The sequence below is a fragment of the Gopherus flavomarginatus genome, chromosome 2 (genome assembly GCF_025201925.1).
Source record: "Gopherus flavomarginatus isolate rGopFla2 chromosome 2, rGopFla2.mat.asm, whole genome shotgun sequence".
Lineage (NCBI taxonomy): Eukaryota > Metazoa > Chordata > Testudines > Testudinidae > Gopherus > Gopherus flavomarginatus.
The window spans coordinates 124,103,623-124,125,004 of NC_066618.1; the positions used below are offsets into that span (position 1 = coordinate 124,103,623).

The following is a 21,382-nucleotide window of genomic DNA, read 5'->3' on the forward strand; positions in this document are numbered from 1 at the left end:
TATACCTTTCACTAACAGTAAAGTAAAGCCTCAATTTGATGATTTTATGGTACAATTACCTAAGGAAAAAATCCTCTAACATTTAGGAGGAAAACAATAAAAGTTTGATTAGATGTCTAATTTAAATTTAAATTTAAATTCTGCAACAACAAAATACATACCTGAGATTTCATAATTTCATTTAGTTTATTAGACAAAAATATATGATTTAGACAAGTTTTGCTGACGCCCTATATACAATCTGAAATCACTCTATATACAGAAAAAACACAAACACATGGGAAACATTTACCAAACAAATAATTCAAGAATGGTTAGAGTAACACGATCTGAAATGGTACAATGGAGAAGGGGGATCCATCTACAGATTTGTATGATTGCTTTTATGGATTTGCACCACCTTATTGCAAAGAGAGATTGATGGGAGTCGTTTATATCGTTTCAAATATTTTTTGTCCTTTATACCAGTCTCTGAAATATTTTTTTCACCAACCCATTTAATCAAGCAGAAGGGAGAGCTGTTAAAATTCGCGGTGTTCCCTCTTGCTGAGCCAAAGAGCTGTAGGGGGGAAAAAAGACGCAACAATCTATCAGTGAAAGAGTGAAAGCATCGCTTCGGTGTCTGTCTGTTGATATAACTGCCTGACATTAGCTAATTACACAGAAATATTTTTCTAGGTCATAAATGCCAAAAGATATTTGAGATTTGTTAAGTTTCAAAAAAGTTACAAACTGGTTATGGATAGTTGTAAGTTATTCTACTTTTGAAAGGATTACAGCAGGAAGTGCTGTATTATCCTTGTTGTTTTATGTATTGATATGAAGATGAGTAGTCGTTATAATTAGTCTTTATTATTCAAATACTGTGTGTCACATAAGTAACATTCCTTCAGTGAAGAATAACTCACTTGTCACGCACAGGCTGGAAAGGCGATTTTAACTGCTGGGGTGGGGTTTCAGTCCTTGGTGCATTTTCTCTTTCTGGAGGAAAAGAAAACCCAAGAAACATCTTAGAAAAACACATATTCACGTGCACTCACACATGTACCTAAGAAGACATATAGGTATCAGTTCACGTTTGTATTGCCTTCACTGATTATTTGTTGTTCCAAAGCAGATTTAAGATATTCTTCCCACTTTTTTTGTTGTTGTTTTTTGTTTTGTTGAATCACTTTGAAGCCGAGTGCTTTGAACTAAACAACAAAACAAGAGAAAGCTCCGGGGATAAGTTAAATAGCGCTACTCTAACGATTTTAATTTATTTTTGAGGTGCCTGGTGTGTGACTGGTAGTATTCCGCATGAAAGACACTAATGCATATTATTTAACAAGCTAAATTCAGCCCTAGAGTAAGCTAGGCGGAAGTCTGTTAAAGACAGTGAGTTACAACAAGGCTGTATTTGACCTCATTTAAAAAAAATATAACAGCTCTCCACCATATTTGGGAAAATGGCATTACCTATGTGTTTGGGACTGGTCCTCTCTGTAGGTTTTTCACTGCTTAGGGCTCCCAAAGTTGCTGTTAACACGGAAGGCTGTTGATGGGCCTGGATATGGTGGTTATGATGAGCGGCATGATGGTGGTTTACTCCCAAAAAAGACCTCACATTTAACAAGGAACTCTGAGTGAGGAAAGCCCCATTTGTCCAGTTGTGAAATTTGCCAATCTGGCATGTGTAGAGTCCATGGCTAGGGAGGAAAGCCGGATGCTGAATCTGGGTGGAAGTGTGGTTAACCTGGGAATGAGAAGGGGGAGGAGGGGAAGACTTCAGGGCGCCATCAGGGCTGGTTGCTGTCTCTGCCAAAGACCAAATCTTGGGTTTGATGTGAGGTGGCACCTGTAAATTATTCTGTCCATTGGGGTTTATGATTCGTGTACTGTTGTCAGAGGCCTCCTTTACCAGAGAGAAAGAGTCTTTGGGTTTAAGACCTTCAGACGCTGACAATGACAAACCCTTTTCTTTCTCCAAATGTTCATCTTCGCTGCTTTGTCGCAGGAGCTCAGATTTCTCCTCCTCTTCTTCATTACTCTGCTCCCCATCATTCTCATCGATTTTATCAATGTCTATGCTTTCCAGGTCGATTTCTTCGTCGTCTTCGTTCTTTTCGGGGTCTCCCTCGTTGTCACTCCCAAAGAGGTTACCATCTTCTTGGTCCTTACTCCTTGCTCCCCAAGTTACTTTGTTCTCCTTCTTGAGTCTCCTCCTGGCGTTGGCGAACCAGGTGGAGACCTGGGTGAGGGTCATCTTGGTGATGATGGCCAGCATGATCTTCTCGCCCTTGGTGGGGTAGGGGTTCTTCCTGTGCTCATTCAGCCAGGCTTTCAGGGTGCTAGTGCTCTCCCTGGTGGCATTCTTGGGCCGCCCTGGGTCCCCATATTGGAACTGTCCATAGGGGTAATAGCCAGGGGCAGTGTGGGCAGCAAAGGTAGCAGGGTGGACACCTGGATTATCCTTCAATTCATACTGGGAGCCCTGCAACACATTCAGACAAGCAGAGAAGAAAAGAAAATGAGTTCTCTTGTTAATGTCTCTAACAGACCTGAATATGTTGCTGCTGCAGTTTGTTCCCTTCTTAAGAGAGCTCCGTCTTTCCCCTCAATACACTGGCAGGGACATAGCAAGGCATAAATACACCTCTAGAATACAGCAAGGGGTCTTTACAGTAAAACGTTGGCCTCCTCATTCTAGATTATTCACATTTAGTTTGAACAGAACTGTTCCCAAATGACTCCCCTTCTTGTGGTGAAAGGGAAGAGTGACTGCACAGGGATCTGCTAAACGTTAGATCTTTTTTCTGCACCTCCACCACTCCTCAACCCTCTGAGCCCTCACCTCCAGGCAAATCAAATCAAACGATGCAAATTTAATGTTTCCACATTTACCTTGACGAGTCAAATTTATTATGTATTTAAAAAAAGCACTCCGCAAAGAGGAGAGATTACCTCACACTTACAAATTTAACGTCAGCGCATATTAATAATACACCTATTTTCAAATTAGCTATGGGTATATCACAATTAAATCAGAAGTATCTTTATTTAGCCCTAAATCAATGTTAAAAAGTAGTTTGCTAACAGGTTAAATAAGTCGAGAAAGGTAACATGCGAGTTTGAATCACAAACACTAAAATGTGAGAAATTTCACACACATCCACAAACCTCAGACGTGTGCTATAAAATATTAACTGGTTAGAAAAGAGCCCTTGTACGCTGGAATGGAGACGGATTCATACTTATGATATATATGCATGCAGTTACTTTATCTCTTAAGTTTTACTTTGATCTGAGAAAATTGTTTGCTTGCGTTTAGAGGTGGTGATTTATTTGCAATCAATATTCTTTTTATCATCAGTAGTAAAACACAGCAAGTCAAATTATCCCATCAGGTGTTTTGGTAAATAACATTTTATCTTTCTAACAAGCTCATTAGGACTCATTATTATAGCAAATTGTTCAGACAGTCACATAATATTTTACCTCTTTATTTCCAAATAATAAAAAGCCCAGAAATTAATTCAGGATATTACCATCCATTTTAAGAATTGCCACTGTGTGCAAACATACAGATATCTTTGCAAATAGCAAATGGGAATATTCTTAAATGTTTTAATACTGAAACCACCTTGTATTTCTGTTTTTGTTCCGTTCAATACAACCTTGCTCTATTTGTGCTTGGCTATATTCATAGTCTTAACACTTGCAAAACGTTACACAAGCCGTTTTGAAAAATAAAAGTTCAAAACGTCTTTAATTTTCAAAAAGTATCAAATGTCTTTGCAAAGAAAATGATTTTACTTTGGCGGGCAGTTGAATAGGACCATGTATTTTAATTTCATAGGCCAGGGTTATGAACAGTCCACAAAGAAAAGAATCCCATCTTTAAAAGGCCAGATGTAATGTTTATATTATAATTTGTCACAGAGTAGTCTTGCTACACTCCCTTTATTCCGTTGTTTTTTTATTACTGTATCTGACATTATATTTCTCTGTAATCTCTGTTGGGAATTCTTTTGAAGGAGCCACTTGCAAATCACTCATTGTTTCTGTGTGAACTTCTACTGTATAGAGGTAAAATATTAATACGTTTTATAATAAAAATTATTCGTAAAAATGATTGTATGGTGAAACGACCTCATTCCAAATGTCTTCTCTTGTTCAAATAATATATATTTGGGAAAAAACCCTGCACAATAGATTCCTTACGTGTGCATAGTAATAAATATTCACATCCTATACCTTACTGGGGGGAGGGGAGAAAGCAGAAGGAGGGGGGCTAAGAGGTGTTTAAAAATAAATCGAAACCTAAGAACGTCATCACTCAGAAATTCAGATATTTTATCTATTAGTAGGAAAATATTTCAACAAAAAACGCAAGTAAAAGGAGTTAGTTAACAAACTGATCTGTTTCGCTTTTCACTGGGTAAATTTTCTAGCAACAGATCCAAGGACAATAATAAAAAATGTTATAGACAAATTAAGGACAATGTTCTTCTCTACTTGAGTATAGATACACTATTTTACTTGATGCAAATTAAATCTGTGAAGCTTAAAATAAAGTATAAAAAGTATATGCAACTAAACAGGCGATGTTAAGCCTTGAGCAAAACATCTGAAGTAAGGAAATACGCCAACTACTTAGAATGCTCTCTAGTCTTTTTGTTTTCTCTTTTACAAACGGACTCTTTTATAGCTCCACAGTCAAATAAAATTTCCAGACGAAAAGGTGATAAAGGGATATTATTAAAGCCAGTTTAAATAACAACAAAAATCATTAGTAATGTTCTTAAACGGAAAGTTGAGTTGCTACGGTAATCCAACAAGGACAGGGCTCCTGCCCAGCAAATCCACTACCAAGAAGAAAAAATATATGGAGTTTGCTCCCGGCTGGAGTAGCGGCCGATCAGCCCGGTGCCCAGAGACACCCCCGCATACGCACACACACTTTCTCCATATCAGACCCCTCTCTCCTGTCTGCTGGGGTCTTCGGTCATCGCATCCCACACACGCACTAGCACCGAGTAGGAGCGCAGGAAAGCAGCACCGCTTTGGGGATCTGCAGAGCTGCAGAGGGAGCAAGTGTCTAACCGCCGGGAGCTCGGAAAGTTACTCTGCGGGCTCTTTCGTTTGTTCTTGCTGCTTCAAGCAGTTTGCTAAGTGGGCTCCATCTCTGTGGCACAACCACAGGTCTTCCCCCAGCCACCCCCACTGCCAGGGAGAAACGCAGGACAAAAGCCCCAGCCCCTGCCCGGACCGGAGAGAGGGAAGAGCGAAGGGAAGGGAAGGTGTGTGGGGGCTGAGGGAGGGGGGAAGCAGAGCCCGAGACTTACCATCTGGGAGAAGAGGCTGAGGTCGGCGGTGTAGGGCAGGAAGGCGCTATAGTTGGGGGCGCTGTAGGGACTCGCGTACATGCCCAGCACCGAAGTGACAGCAGCCGAGCCGCTCCCCAGCTCCGCGCCCCCAGGCCGGCCTGAGGCAGCAGCAGCGGCGGCGGCAGCGGCAGCGGCAGCCAGCACCCCGGGCCGATCGCTCCCGTACACCGCCTGGCTGGCGCTGAGATACTGCGGGTAACCCAGCTGGGGGAAGGACATCTCCAGGGCGCAAACACGGCGGCGGCGGCGGCGGCGGCAGTATAAAATGGGGGAAAGAATTTTAAGAAAGAAAAAAAGAAGAAGGCAGGGGAGGAGGGAAACTGAGCAGCCGGAGCGGGGTGGGGTGAGGGCGGAACAAATCCAGCTGGTTCGGGTCTCTCTCTCTCGTGCCTTTTCTCTTTTTTTAACAGAAGGCAGGCCAGGCGAGAGGAAAATCGATCTGATAATTTTCTGTTTCGTTCTGATTTCTTTCTGTCAGAGCTGTATTGTAATGTGGGTGTGGATGAGGAGGAGGAGTGTGGGTGGATTCAGTGGGTTGCCTTTCCTCAAATCTCGGCTCTTCTGTGCTCCTAAATCCCTTAGATGTGATCTGATCAACAATTGAGCTCCAACTGATGTGTCTGCCCTTAGGTCCTAGGCTGATCTTTCAGATACAATTTGAAGTTGATGCTTTGATTGGCAGCCACTTGAGCAGCAAGCCCCGCCCCGCCCTCACCCCCCCCCCCTTGCCGAAGCACGTGGTGTTCAGCCCCGGCTCGGCCGCTTTCGTTGATGTGTGTGTGTGTGAGTGTGTACACCCGCGCAGCTGCTGTGCTGCTGCGCCTTGCGTGTGTGTGTATTTAATGTTTAGCAATGGGTTCCTTTCAGAAAAGCCCCCACTGCTGTATGACAACCTGTCTACACGATTTTACAGTTGTCCAACATTGGGGTTTTGCTGTTTTGCAGCCTTAGTGTGTCCTCTTTTAACAAAAACAACTGTGCTGCTGTTTTTTTTCCTTTAACACTGAGTCCCTCTTGTCGTCGCCAGGCTCAGGAACAAATGAGAGTGGCGTGGGAGGAAAGGGGACTTTGCAGCCCGGCGACTGATAACAATTTACCACTAAAAAAATGCTAACTATAGCAACCAGCACAACGCCTGTCCGCAGCTCCCCTCAAACTCATTTTAGGGGCAACCTTTTCTAGCAGCTCTCCCCAGAAATCTTTAGCTACAAATATCACTAGATCTCCCCCCCTTTATCCCACCTGAGTGACATTCAGTGACAATATCAGCAGCATTGCAGCAACATCCAGAACATTAGTAATAAATAATCCAGCAAATCAACCGGGATGCTCCACTGGATTTTTTTTTTATTGCAAACTTTCCAGGTCCCTGGAGTCAGTAGGGACCTAGAGGAAATGAGTTCTTGGAAGGGTGTTCTTATTTTTAAAAACAATCTTTTTGCCCCCGCCTCCTTTCTTATTTGGTTACAACAAACTCTGCAGCAGGAGGGAAAGAACCCCCTGTGCTGGAGGGCTGATGTAGCTGGAGACCCAGCAGCCTTAAAGAAATGATTTGTGGTGGCGATTTGTCCGTCTAGTCTCAGCATGTGAGAAGTGGCCCCGCCTGCCCGTTAGCCCGGGCACCCTGGGGCTGCTGCGGAACTAACTTTCCCTTTTCTGGCGCGGAGCTTCTCCTCCCGCTTGCCCTGCGCACTGCTGAGCCCCGAAGACCCGCGGGTGCTCCTGCTCTGCCTGGCAGGGGCTTCCCTCCTTGGGCCATTTTCTTCCACTCGTCTAGTGGGGGTTCTCGACCCCTCCGGGCAGGCTCTCCGCTCTCCTAAGGTCGCCTCTCTCCTTGTCTCACCGTGCCCTTTGCTGGGAGCTCGCCCGGCTCCTCTCAACTCCCAGCCACCACATTCTAGTTCACACGGTACTAGGGGGCTTCCCCTGCCTCGCCACACCGCAGCGAGTGCCTCTCGGACCTTTGTTTAGCCTATGGCAGGGACCCCATGCGCTCTCCCCTCGCAGGCAGGTCCCAGCCCAGTGTTCAGGAGAGATTTAACAGCAACAGCAGGAAGCACAAGGCACACTCACCTGGGCTAATCCCTGCCTCCCTGGGCTCAGGGAGCCGCGTGGGATAGAGCAACCCCCGCTCCACATTCATGTGCAGGCTTATCCTGTGCAAACACGACAGTCCCAGCTCCTTTCTTTGCTATAAAGAAGAAAAAAAGTGGGTATGAAGTTTTTCCTAAAAGGAAGGACTAAAGGGAAATAAGAGCAAAAGAACCATTTGGACCCGAACTTTGTTACACTTTGCAAAACCATTCGTTTTAAGGATGTCGCACTGATTTTTTAACTAAAGCATTTGCAGTAATTCCTATTACTTTCCAACCTTATTGCGAACACGTATTCTAAGCGAGGATTCCTTATTTGTGCTTTTATTTATATACGATATATTACAATATAACATTTATAATATGTCACATGCCCCCTTTACCCTCTGCTTTTCTCTGAACAGCCTAAATATTCACTGATTCACTCACGAATATCATTAATACTAAGAGCACAAATAATGATTGTAAGTGTCCAGTTTCTTTGAAGTGCGCCTTCCTCTCTGCTTTTTCTTTTCCGGGCTAACCCTTTCCTCCCCACTCTCCAGGAAACCTTTCCATCGAGGAGTTGGTTAAACTTCCTTTTTACCCTCTCTACCATTTAGAGATAGAGACCCTACCCCCTCCAGTGCCAGCCTCAAACGTTGGAGAAGAACAAAAGCTCTCTAACCCTCTAACCCGGAGAGCCATCAAACACGCAAGTGCCCTGTTGTAACAAAGGTAAACGGTCCCAGAAAACTAGAGCCGTGTTTTGCTAACTGAAATGTCACATTACAGGGTTGCAGGTAAATGAAGGTGGGATAAGCCATGGACACGGCCGAAATCTTCTTAGCTTTTTAGATATTGCTGGGATGTACATCTAGAGAAGTTTCCTGTTGGAGGCTTAGGGAATCATCCCCTCCCCACTCCACCTCCATCCTGCACAGATCATTTCAGAAAATTAGGTCGCTTGCTCTTCTGTTACCCAGCATCTTCTCAGGCAAAATTTAGCTATAATTTCTTAATGTGAAATTTAAAAACTGGAGAAAAAGGCCGGGAGAGTCGGGAAAAGGCTGTAAACAACCATGTCCTTAAAAACAAAAGATTGGGAAAGTTTCAACGTTGGGGGAAGAGCTTTGTTTCCCGTCTGCAAAGTTCTCAGGGTAATAGATGAGCAGCGTTCCGCGAACGCCATTAATTATTCGTAAGCCTGTTCAGTACAAAACAGGAGTACGTGGATAGTACTTGCAAATTTAACATTGTTCATTTTACAACAGTTTAAGTCAGTCTAGTAGCCAACCTTTCAAACCCTTTTTAATGTTTTTCCCGCTGCAAATAAGCTGGGAACAGAGCTCCTATACAAAGCTACTTAGCTTCAAAATCAGTTTAGTGAAGATCTGGGAGATTCTGGGTTTATTTCCCCCATACAAGACCTATATCAGGGGCTTAATTACAACCAAAAATCACAACGAACAAAAACTGTACGGAAAATTACGAACATCATCATCAGCTATTAAAAGAAACAGAAACTTCTTCCTCTGTAACCAAACAAATCCAAAACAATGAAAAGAGATCTTCCCCAAATAATTAGTCTGAAATTGTTAACGAGGAGGAATTAAAATGCTGGCTCTTAGAGGTTTTTCTCTACTCCAAATTGACCCGTGTTAAAAAAATCCAGCCTATTTCTAAGATCCTGTGTTTGAATGTCTCCTTAACTTTCGACAAAATCCTAACCAAAAAAAGCATAATGCCAATTCATTAGCTAAACACATTTTAACGACAAGAACAATCAGTCATGTAGCAAAGAAAGGAATTGGGATTAGAGTAAAAACACGGTCACCTTTCCATTGGAGAGTGGATTTACATATGAAAACAAGCAAGAGGGAAATGGGTACCAGCCTTGGTTATAATGTGATTATACCTAGGGCAATTGTTTAAAATACATTGTATACTATTTAAAACAAATTGACCTGAATGGACACGCTTCTGTAATTCAAAGATCGGTGGGCAGATAAACTTCAGTTAAAAAAAGGAAACACCTTCTGAGAACGAGTTTGCCTAAAACAGTGTGATCCTTCCAGTTTCTCAAGGCGATGCATCCACTGCCAAGAGATTTTCTTTTTTATTATTAACAAATCAGTTTAGATGGAGGTCCGATAAGAAATGCAAATCCAGACATAGGGGTCGCTGCTTGGCCGAATTTTAAAACTTAAGTCTGGGTCTGCAGGAATTGGCTAAAAGGTTTGTTTGCAGAGAGGATATGTGAAAGCTTTAACACTGACTACTAAAAATGAAGTCAGTGATTTTGATCTGCTCCAGATGTCCTAAGAGTGGATATTGCAGTACTGGGAATCCGCACCAAATATCTGAGGGCACTGATGGTAATCAGCAGAACATATCAGGAAGTGGGGACTGGCAATTGTGATAACCTGCTGGAAATGTGCAGGGCTGGAGATGGCAGTGATAAACCGCTGAAAATATCTTCAAATGGAGATGACAGAGATGTTGAAAGAAGACACCTAAACTATAGAGAGAATAAGATGCTAAGTACAATTTGAGAATGGAGTTGGTTTATATATGTATTGGTATACGGTTCACCTCTATAATTTTCACATAGATATGTACATTTGTGCTCTGTACAGCCATCCATATACACATGCATATAAACATGTTATTAAAATCAGGGTATATTCGGCGCTGATAATATCTACAAAAAGAGATGCATGTCTATTTGCCAAAGCTTCCTGTTTATGGCTTGAGAAGAAAAAGTTTTCTGTTTTATTCTTTGTTTTGAAAGAGCCTTATATCGATTTCTTTGCAAATCCTCTCTTGATGTTGAGCTTGCACTGGTACTATAGAAAGGAATTGAAGTTGATCTGTTAAATTTATAATCTACTTTCATTTTTTTCTTGTGGAAACAGTGCTTAGACTAAAATACAAATATGAAAATAATTCACGAACTGTTCTTTACATCTAGCATCCCAATCATTTACATGTGTAAGTATAAGATAAGATATCTTAAGTATCAAAGCTATACACTTTAGTGGTTCATTTGTGCAGAATTAAATCCATTACTTTAATTATCCTGCCTAGATTATAATTAAGTACTGACTGTCAACTCTTTGGGTCAGTTGACTGATTTTATTAACTGTATTATTTTTGGTGTAGGGTGGGACCTATTTCATTTGACAATATGTATTTTTGTGATACTAATATCGTTAGTAACATTTCAATGAACCAAGATATTTTTTTCCTTTCGTTGGTCATCTACAGTCAGGGCCTGCCTTCCTCGTGCATCCATCCCGCATGCAGTTCAAGATCACTTCTCATCAACCCTGATTTATGAGTCTTGTTAAACAGTCATTATTACTTTGTACCTTTTCCAGCAAAATCTGGGAAGCAACCCCACTTTGTGACAACAAGACGTGTCAAACAATGACAGGCAGAAAGGCAATGCATCTTTTGAGTTACAGAATCCCCTATGCATCTTCTAAACGAAATATATATATATATATAAGGAAAACCACCTTTTGCAAAACTTCATTCACATTAGCATCTCTGACTATTCATGACTATAAGAATGAATGGTTTTTTATTGCAAAATAGTAACCAGACATCTTGGATATCTGGGCGATTTTCTAAATTTGGAGGGAGGGAGGGAGGGAGGGAGGGAGAGAGAGAGAGAGAGAGAGAGATATTTCAAAATCTTTTACCAGTGACGAACCAGGGTGTCTAAATATACTCATTTTAATAACTAGGAAAGAAACTTGAAATGAACATGGTAAACACAGAGTTATCACATTGTTTTAAAGAAAAATATTGATTTCTTTAATTTATAGATTAAACAGTAAATAATGCTTAGGAAATCTGATGGTGAGTTATTAACAATGCTTTATTATTGTATCTCCATTCTAATCTACATTAATTTTGATTCTAGAATTGATTAGATTATTTCTTTTATACATTTTATAAATTAATAGTTAAAGCTACACACAAACACATGTGTCTGTGTATTTAAACATGCACATAAATCTATCTAATCTATCTATCTATCTATTTCAGACCCTAACTTAATTAATAAATAATTTTCATTCTGCCTCCAAAATTATCAATAGCAATTATGTGAGATTTTTAAGGTTTATATTTTTATGTCACCAGACTGTTGCTTGGGGGCAGAGGCACAATTGCTGTGCCAGCTGCAGTTGTATGTATTTGTTTTTCTGTCTTGTTCCTGTAGGGCTGCATTATGCAGTTTTTAATTAGTTTGTGTTTGTATTTCACCCGTCCCAAATCAATGCCATCCTGGAGCAATGCAATGTAAATTCCTGCAGTACAGGTGTAGCTGCTAGCTCTGGAACACTAGGAAACCCATGTCTTACAAATGAAAGCAGTGAATGCCGTTCAGCCAAACTGTCAGCTTTAAACAGCCAAGAGGAAGGAGATCAAAGCAGAGAGCAGGAACTTCTACTCTCCAGATTAGTCTTTATGGTTTGAACTCCTAATGCTATTAAAGGGAACCAGGACATATAGCACATCGTTGGCTACAAAGTTACTTCTAATTTTGCTAAAGTCCTGCCTTATTTTGGCCAATGTAAGCCTTCAGAGCATTTCAAGATGCACTGTTTCCTTTGAGGCCTAGTAGCTACTCATCTGAAATTATGCAGAACTAATGCCTTCAGAGACACATTTCTGTTTGTGCACATATTTATATAACTTATCGCCTTTTGAAAGATGATTTTGATTTCCTCCTAGGTTCCACAAAGTCTTTTAAAGAACTCAGAGCAATAAAACCTGAAATTCTAGTATCTCTAGACATGAAAAGTCCCTTTATGTTGTGTTTAGTGTCTCTTTTTTCTTGAAATGACCTCTGTAGGGTGGTGGATAAATCTATTATTCCAGTCACTGGGGAATTCTTTTAAAGCTTTCTTTTTTTGTCAGGAATAAGAGATTGCTCATCTTTAACTAGGCCACATAGAAATTATGATTCAACAGCAGTGTATATTTAATTAGAGTAATCTCACTTGAATTTAATTACCTAATGAATTATTTGTTTAAAAGGTAAAAAGCCTTGTTTGCCAAGTACAGTGCAATCCACAGATAAGAACTTCTGTTATGAGAACATTATTATTAAAACGTTTTTTTGGTTTTATGTTTTTAACTCTTTGATTATTTTAATCATTTATTATCATGCAAAATATGCAATGACTATAGAACAAATCCCCTTCTGTTTACTCCAATGAGCAGTTCCACTGAGGTAAATGGGACTAATCGTCTAAGTAAAGAGAACAAGTTTTGGCTCAATTTCATATCATAAGTACAAAGGCCCACATTGTTCCATCAGTTTTCAGGCAGACTTCCCGCAACTGATTTCTGTGGAAGTTCTGCCTCAAACCCAATAACACAGTATGTCCTGATACCAAGTACTATAAGGAACTTTTAAATAGAACATTTATATAAAATGCCCACTTCTCTTATTTGCTTCTTCCTCTCAATTAATTTATTGAACTCATTCTTCACTCCAGAGTGTGCCACCTTTCGGTGGTTATTTGGAGTTGATTTTACTTTAGATAACATTTGTTTCCATTTGGTCCCTGTGCAATATGAAGACGGCATGGTAAGCAAATATTATGGAAGTGAGTATTTTAGAGCGTAGTATTTCACACTTCAATGTAATTTATTTGTGCGTTATACAGTGCAGCTAGTAACACTTCTGTGATTATTTATGCTTCTTCAGTTGCTTTTAAAAAAATCGTGGTAAAGAAAACAAAAACTGACCAGCACCTAACCCTGACCTTTCTCATCTGTTCTCAAGTTTTCCAGCTACTGCGTTTCTTGTTTCCAAGATACAAAGCATAAGGTTCTAAACTGCAACATTTGTCAGAAGATTCGTTTGAAAGCATTGTAGCTGTGGGATTATTTTCCCTTTAAAAGGGGGGAATGATTTTTATATGATATTCTGGGCTTCTCTGGAATGATTCCCATTGAGCTGTTGCTGAAAAACTAACTTTTTAAATTTCATTTTCTCCTGGAGCTTGGAATCTTCGCTAGCATTAGCAGCCATGTTATCGTGAATAGATTATTGTATGTTTGCATTCGAGTGAGACTGAAAATGTTTAAACAGAGGCATTTTCCAGTTTCAACTGAAAGCAACAATACAGTATTCTATTCAGGAGGTCATGGTGGCCAGGCCTTGAACAAGATGTGGAGAGTGGATCAAGATAGTTAAGAAAGCGTATTTGTCTTACTGTTTTTTTTTTCTTTCTGCACAATCTTCGGATGTGATGCCATAGTAATTGGAAGCATGTTCGTTTTTAATAAATAATATGTATTTCTGAATGGAAATACATAATGCAAATTTTAAAAGAGCTGTTTATTCATGAGCTTTACAGATCACCAAAAACAGCGTGGACAATTAACACCGGGAGAGACTATTAGCCAACACGTTAAAATGCCTGTACATTTTTCTCCCCTAAGCAAACCGACCGAATACCTCTCGGTGTAGCTCCGGATGGGATAAAGGAGTGCGTGTGGCCACAGGAGGGAGTTGGTAGGTGGAAACAAAAACAAAATCCAAACTTAAGTTATACATTTCCATCTTGATACGTTAGTGCAAATGCTGTGCAAAGTAATGGTGGGCCCACAATCTATTCAATATAGCACGATATTACTGCTCAGGCAATTGGTTACAAAAACGACGAGGTGACTACATGGAGCATGTTGACATGTAGAATGCGAAACCACACCGCTCAATTGGAAACACCCTGTACATGCAATGGAGAATCTGGAGCTTTAACCACAGTTCAAAATGTCAAAGCCTATGGGCTCTGCGAATAAGATGGAAATGCCTCTCAGGGGAAGGGGTGGAGAATGTTCCTTGCCTACTGAAGCCCATCTCCTGGGTCCGACCGCGATTGGGGGGCAGCTGGGATCTTGAGGAGGGGTGGAGCGGGAAGCAAGCGCTCTAAGCTGTTTCCGACGTTACTGTGAGGTGGTGGGGAGAAACTATTATCTACCGCCTGTAATTACGGCTTGGTGCTGCACAGCTGTCAGATCGGGGACATTGATCCTACAAACTGGGAGGCACTTACGCGTCTTTCCGGACAAGGGGCAGATTGGCGTTGTGCCTCCTGCGGAGCCATCAGGGTTTTGCAGATTCCTCCCTTGCGTGGGTTCTTCACAGCCAGGCTCCCTAAGCAACAGAAATGTAATATTCCTGTAGGGTTTCAGGCCTGGAGCGCCCGTGCCGGTGGTGTGGGAGAGACATCTTCCTGCAATGTGTGTATGTATGATTGATAGACAGAGATTCTGCAAGTTCAATAGCAATTACACTCAGCCACTCAGTAGTTGCTTTTAATGCCCTCTCATGTTTCCATACTGGTGTATTAAATAAATATAGGATTGCTATAGTTTCCACAACAGTTGGCTAGTTTGTTTCAGACAAGCCTGCTCAAGTCCTGAGTCAATTTGAGAGCAGCTTGCACACTACTTAATTACATCGTAGTGCAGCTGTGCTAAAGCAGTTCATAGTTAAACCAAAGAAGCTTCTTTCAGACTGTAAAGTTAATGTTTCACCTTCTGGAGTGATTTGGTGGCATGCTAGAAATAAGACAGGAAATGAGTTGTGGGTAGGGTTGCTACCTCTCCCGGATTGTCCTGGAGTCTAATTAAAGATTATGTCATGTGAGGAAACCTCCAGGAATGCATCCAACCAAAATTGGCAACCCTAGGTGAGCAATGAGCGTGTGTGCTCTCCATTTAAGGGGAAAGAATTCCCTGCTTTTCTCAGGGCTTGTGCTACTTTTGAGTCACGTTTTGATCTTTAGTTGAAGATCAATGTATTTTAGCAAGATATTCAAATGTTATACCATGGCATAACTAGAGTTCTTCTAATCAGGAACAGTAGAGAAATATGATGTTGCTGATTTTCTGCTCTTTTATTGCTTTATATTAGAAATGTGTATGTCCAAGTGATGGAATATCTATTTCACATTCTCAGGTGAATATTCTGGTGTCTGTAGACATCTGATCTCAAGAGTAGCCTTTATTCTGTGACACTTTAACAATGGTAAAGTGCATAATGACATAAATGGTAGCAGGATCAGACCTCAGCTCCCACAATTATGTTAAAGGTTTATATTACACACTTAGATCTGAGAAATTTATAATATTGCCTGGTGTTAACATGAGATTATTATAATTTTTCAGTGGCAGATTGCAGATAAATACATTATTTTTCTCTCCTCCATTATATATTCTCCATACACAGTATATAAGAATCCACTGGTGACTAGACATAAATGTTTGTTTGAGCTTAAGACATAAGTGCTATAGACTCATAGGCCTGGCATTTGAATTCATGAGTACCTGTGCTTTTTCTAAAGCTGTGGGTGCAATAGCCACAAAGCTTCTACATAATGTAGTCTACTTCTATTTATTTTGCTGAACAAATACATAAATCAACAGGACATATTTGACTATACGTATTTATTCTTTCCAGCTATTGGAAGAGGTATGCATTCCAGTTTATTATTATTTACAGTATATAGACATTTAATTTAAACCATGTAGTTACAATATGATAAGCAACATCTATTCAATAAATCTTAAAATAGAACTTGTTGAATTAAAATTATGAACAAAAGCTTGCAGGATTCCTTTTCTTATACTATAAACAGCATACTTTACAATGCCATTCTATCTCTTCTGTAGCTGTCTTCTCTTTTTCAGCTTTAGTAGCAGTGGGTATAATTTCTTCCTTTGGTTACTTTTTTTTCTTAGCTGCACATTCACTCTCTTTGCTGATGTGATTGATTTATGTAACTGCTAATTTGTGTTACTTTTTAATGATGACTTTTTGTTTTGTTCAATAACACTTTTTAATATGATTATATGATTTTATTTTCCTAATAGGTATAAACTGTTGCATTGATTTATAAATTTTATAGAATGACCACTGTAGAGATGTATCAAGTGGTAATTTTCCATAGGATGAAACCACACATGGCACTTGCAATTCAACACATGAATTTGCAAAAGTCTAGATATATATTAGAAGAATATGTTTGCTTGCTTAGATTTTTGGAGGAAAAGAGATGGGGTGGGGGAAGGACATATTCTAAATTTTGTATTGCCAAATTCTGCTCCTATTTATTCTTTCTTATAGTACAACAATACTTTTGAATAGCAACACATTTAAAACTGATTAAAGGTAAAACCTTTTTATACAATACATAATTCATCTGTGGAATTTATTGCTATATAATGTCATTAAAGCCAATAATTTATTGGGATAAAAATAGATATTGATATGGAAAATGAAAATATCCCCAGTTATATTCAATGGCATAACGTTATGATAAAACCTCTCATGCTTTAGGGCATAACACAAATGGGATTAGGAAGAAACTTTCTCTGTAAGTAGGTTACTCCATAATTTTCTGTTGTGGGCTTTTTATCACTTTCCTCTGAAACATCTTGTACTGGTCACTGTCAGGAACAGGATACTGGACTAGAGGGACCACTAGTCTTTCCTCTCAGTTGTGCCAGTGTAAATGAAAGCAGAATTTGGTCCACAGCATGTATATAGTTGTGCTGTGCAATATCACATGATGTTTATAAAGTTGAATCATTCTACTTTGCAAGCTACGTTTGTCATCTGATCCATGTGTGGAATTTACACTGACATGAGTGGGAATTTCTACATGTGGAACAAGTGTAGATGAAAGTTCTGTAATGCAGATAACAAAGGTGAATTTTGTCCAATGTTGAGGATGGTGGGTATAATAACTACTGAACTAAGCCCATGATTCATTTCACATACAAAATTAGTTGATTAATTTACAGGGCTTCTTATACATGATGTTTATGTATAATATAATGCAGATACTACTTTTCTTTTACCAGAGGGGTAGCCATGTTAGTCTGGATCTGTAAAAAGCAACAAAGAGTCCTGTGGCACCTTATAGACTAAAAGATGTACTGAAGCATGAGCTTTCGTGAGTGAATACCCACTTCGAAGGGGTCTTCACCCATGAAAGCTTGTGCTCCAATACATCTGTTAGTCTATAAGTTGCCACAGGACTCTTTGTTATTTTTCTTTTGTCTTTTTCAAATGTGTATTCTGTGTTTTCTTTGTATGCTTTAGAAATGTTTGCAGACAAGATATAATTATTAATGGTTCATGATGGTTAGTTACTCAGTGCTTGAATATTCAGAACATTCTTTGTTTTTTCAAACATTATAAGCCAAATTACGACCCCAGTCCTGTGCTTTTAAGCATTTTGAGGTTTGCTATTCTATGCAGAAAAAACTATGCAGGGAAGTGAGTCCTCACCTTACTTTACACCAAAACTCAATGAGATTACTAATGTAGTTATTGTTCAACGTGTGCAAGGGTAGCAGAATCTGCATCAAAGTATTTACTCTGTGAGGCCTCTGTCTTATAATAATATGTTGTACACATCAGGATGATGGCTCAAGGGAATGCAGATATCAGTGAAGAACAAATTCCCTTTGTAACACTGGGTGATACTATAATAAGGCCAAGTATAAAATAAAAGTAAGACCATTCCCTAAAAATATGAAAGTAAAAATTGTAAAAGGCCATTTCTTATGAGAAATTGAAAAAGACAGACCTGGGGGCTAGAACTGGAAGAAAATAATTAAGTTGTATTCCCAGACTTTTCCAGCTGGGTCAGCTAGGTAGACTCACTCACCCATTTCCTTGAGCTCTCTCTGTCTCTGTAGCCTTGTCTACCCAAGATAATTTTGGCATTACAAGCACCATTGCAGTAGTTACCACGCTTGTAATATACCTCATGCTCACACATAAATGTGTTTGCAGTGGGTACACGAGTGCTGGCAGCACCATGGTAATTGCACTTGTTCAGAGCAGGCTCTCTACCATTTTATCCTGCATTGTCTCTCTCTGACCTCTTGCAGTGCTAGTGCAGACTGAAAGCATTGGTACTGTAGTTGCACTGATGAAATTGGTACTGCCAGCATAATCCACATAACTCCTGTAATTCTTTCAGGAACCACTCTGTGCAATGTCTCACCTGCGATTGATTACTTTCTTGTTATAAATCACTTCATACTGTTTTATACAATGACATATGAAGCTTTCTTTGGTTCAACTAAATACAATTGATACAGCACCTCTCTGGCTGTGGATTAGTGCTCTTCAAAATCCCCACATTATTTATCTGTTGTGGGAACTGTGGGAGAGTTACCTGCAATGCAGTGGTACTACAATAGTTGGAGGGAATCCTGTGAGGACACGCTGAATAGATTTTCACTAGTCAGGAGGGCTAGTATAGACTCACTGCCCAGTTACAAATTTAACCTGTTCTTTTAAACCATCATCAATTGTAATAGCAGTGATTTTCCCAGCAGGAGCCAGGGCAGGGTGAAGTAAGTCCAGGACCCTTTACCATCCTACTCTCGTCCTAATGTTGAGAGTCCCCTTAATCCCCCTTGGGCAGTAATTCCCGGCAGGCCCTATTCTCTGCTCCAGCTAAATGGGCTAGAGCAGTGGCTCTCAGTCTTTCCAGATCCCTTTCAGGAGATTGATTTGTCTTGTGTACCCCAAATTTCACCTCACTTAAAAACTACTTGCTTACAAAATCAGACATAAAAATATAAAAGTGTCACAGAACACTATTACTGAAAAATTGCTTTCTCATTTTTACCATATAATTGTAGAATAAATCAACTGGAGTATAAATATTGTACTTACATTTCAGTGTGATACTTGAACCTCTTTTTCACTATTGAGTCTTGTCATTCCGGGAGGCAGCGAAGGGACAGCAACAATTAAATTTTTCTCTACGCTGAGTCAATTTGTCTTGATGGCAGTCATAGGAAAAAATGTGATTTCTCAAAGATATGTTGACCCAAAAGGTAGCAGAACATCCAAAGCATGGTTCCCAAGGTCAGTGTACTCTTTCTGTACTGAACACCAGAACTGGGTTAGTGTGGAGTCATTAAACTTCATTTGCAGACTATGGTCTGAGGACAGCTCAAGAAGATTTTCTTTCTGACTGTCAGAGACGTTACTGCTGCTAGCGTTTGACAAAATGAATGGGTTTCTTACTCAGTCAAGTTGAGCTGAGTTGTGTTGAATGTTGGGGAAATATGACTTGAACTCAGATGTCAAGTGGGCCAAATGATCTCCATATGAAGCTTCAAGTGCTTTTGTAGAAATAGTTGAAGCTTTTTTTCATTTTAAGCTGGCAAGTCTGGAACTCAGAAAGCTTTCTTTGAAAAAATTCCACCGGCTTACCTGCATGCCCAGGGTACTCTGTCTGAAAACGTCATTGCAAATGCGCTGGCTTCATAGTGTTGTTTGATACAGTTTCTCTGCAAAGCAAACACAAAGCTTGAGGAGAATCGCTGTTTGTAGATGTGAATCCAAAAGCAATATATTCCTTGCAGAACTGATGATGGTTTTTTTTCCAGGCATTTTCAATTTCTTACAATTTTCACTGTCAACACTACTGCCATTTCCAGCTCCTCATTTTAAAAATCTATCCATTTTTACATTGCAACGCAAACACACCATGACAACTTCAATCTCATTAACATACTTGCACACCTCAGTAAATGACTTAAAACACATGTCTAATAATACAGTGCGTATATGCACTTTATGTTACTGTATAATATATAGAGCAATATAAACAAGTCATTGTCTGTACGAAATTTTAGTTTGTACTGACTTTGCTAGTGATTTTTTATGTAGCCTGCTATAAAACTAGGCAAATATCTAGATGAGTTGATGTACCCCTTGGAAGACCTCTGTGTATGCCTCAGGCTACATGTACGGTACCCTGGTTGAGACCTGTGACGGGTTTGGCCACAGAGACCCCCTTGGGAATATCACCTAATGTGCTAAGACTACCTCTGAGCCTGTTTTCTCTGCCAGTTTGGGCCTCCAGAATCCTGCCTTGTTGAGCCAGATACTCTAGTCTGCTCAAACACAGACCCAGGGTCTGACCCACACTCCCAAAGCTGCAGACTTAACTGAAAACCACTTAGCAGGTACTCCTGTCTCCAGCACCCAGATATCCAGTTGGATCCAAACCCCAAATAAATCTGTTTTACTCTGTATAAAGCTTATACAGGGTAAACTCATAAACTGTCCACCGTCTATAAGAGTGATAGAGAGATATGCACAGATGTTTGCTCCCCCAGGTATTAATTACTTACTCTGGGTTAATTAATAAGCAAAAGTGATTTTTATTAAATATAAAAAGTAGGATTTAAGTGGTTCCAAGTAATAACAGACAGAACAAAGTAAGTTACCAAGCAAAATAAAACAAAACACGCAAATCTAAGCCTAATACATTAAGAAACAGATTACAGATGAAATCTCACCCCCAGAGATGTTCCAATAAGCTTCTTTCACAGACTGGACTCCTTCCTAGTCTGGGTCCAGCAATCACTCACGCCCCCATAGTTATTGTCCTTTGTTCCAGTTTCTTTCAGGCATCTCTTTGGGCTGGAGAGGCCATCTCCTGAGCCAGCTGAAGACAAAATGGAGAGGCTTCCAGGACCTTTTATATTATCTCTCTTGTGGGAGGAAACCCCTTTCTTCTTCTTTGCAAAGTCACAGGAACAAGATGGAGTTTGTAGCCACCTGGGCAAGTCACATGTCCATGAATGATTCAGCTTTTTGCAGGCCGACACCATTGTTTACATATTAGTTTGAACGTTCTCAGGAAAGCTGTGGATTGGTATCTCCCAAAGTCCGTTGTCAGTTAAGTGTTTCTTGACTGGGCACTTACTGAGAATAGTCCTTTCTCAAGAAGCTAGCCAAATGTTTCACTGAGGCTACTTAGAATCAAACACATTGAGATACAAGTACATAGCTAATATTAATAACTTCAGATACAAAAATGATACACACATACAGACAGCATAATCATAATCCGAAAACTACAA

General features: G+C 40.0%; 1 protein-coding gene across 2 annotated transcripts; it reads right to left on the minus strand.

Moving 5' to 3' along the window:
* Window positions 1-224: 224 nt before the first annotated feature.
* On the minus strand, window positions 225-19,246 carry IRX1 (iroquois homeobox 1). Of its 2 annotated transcripts, XM_050938235.1 has the most exons (6): window positions 19,176-19,246; window positions 14,527-14,627; window positions 7,443-7,560; window positions 1,459-2,473; window positions 909-981; window positions 225-559 (listed from the first exon to the last, which is right to left on the minus strand). In XM_050938235.1, the coding sequence occupies exons 3-6, from the start codon at window positions 7,506-7,508 to the stop codon at window positions 502-504; spliced, it is 1,212 nt and encodes a 403-aa protein (XP_050794192.1). In that variant the 5' UTR covers window positions 7,509-7,560; window positions 14,527-14,627; window positions 19,176-19,246; the 3' UTR covers window positions 225-501. The 2 variants fall into 2 exon arrangements, with proteins under 2 accessions (XP_050794192.1, XP_050794191.1); XM_050938234.1 differs by lacking the exons at window positions 7,443-7,560; window positions 14,527-14,627; window positions 19,176-19,246 and adding an exon at window positions 5,328-5,976.
* Between the last annotated feature and the right edge of the window lie 2,136 nt (window positions 19,247-21,382).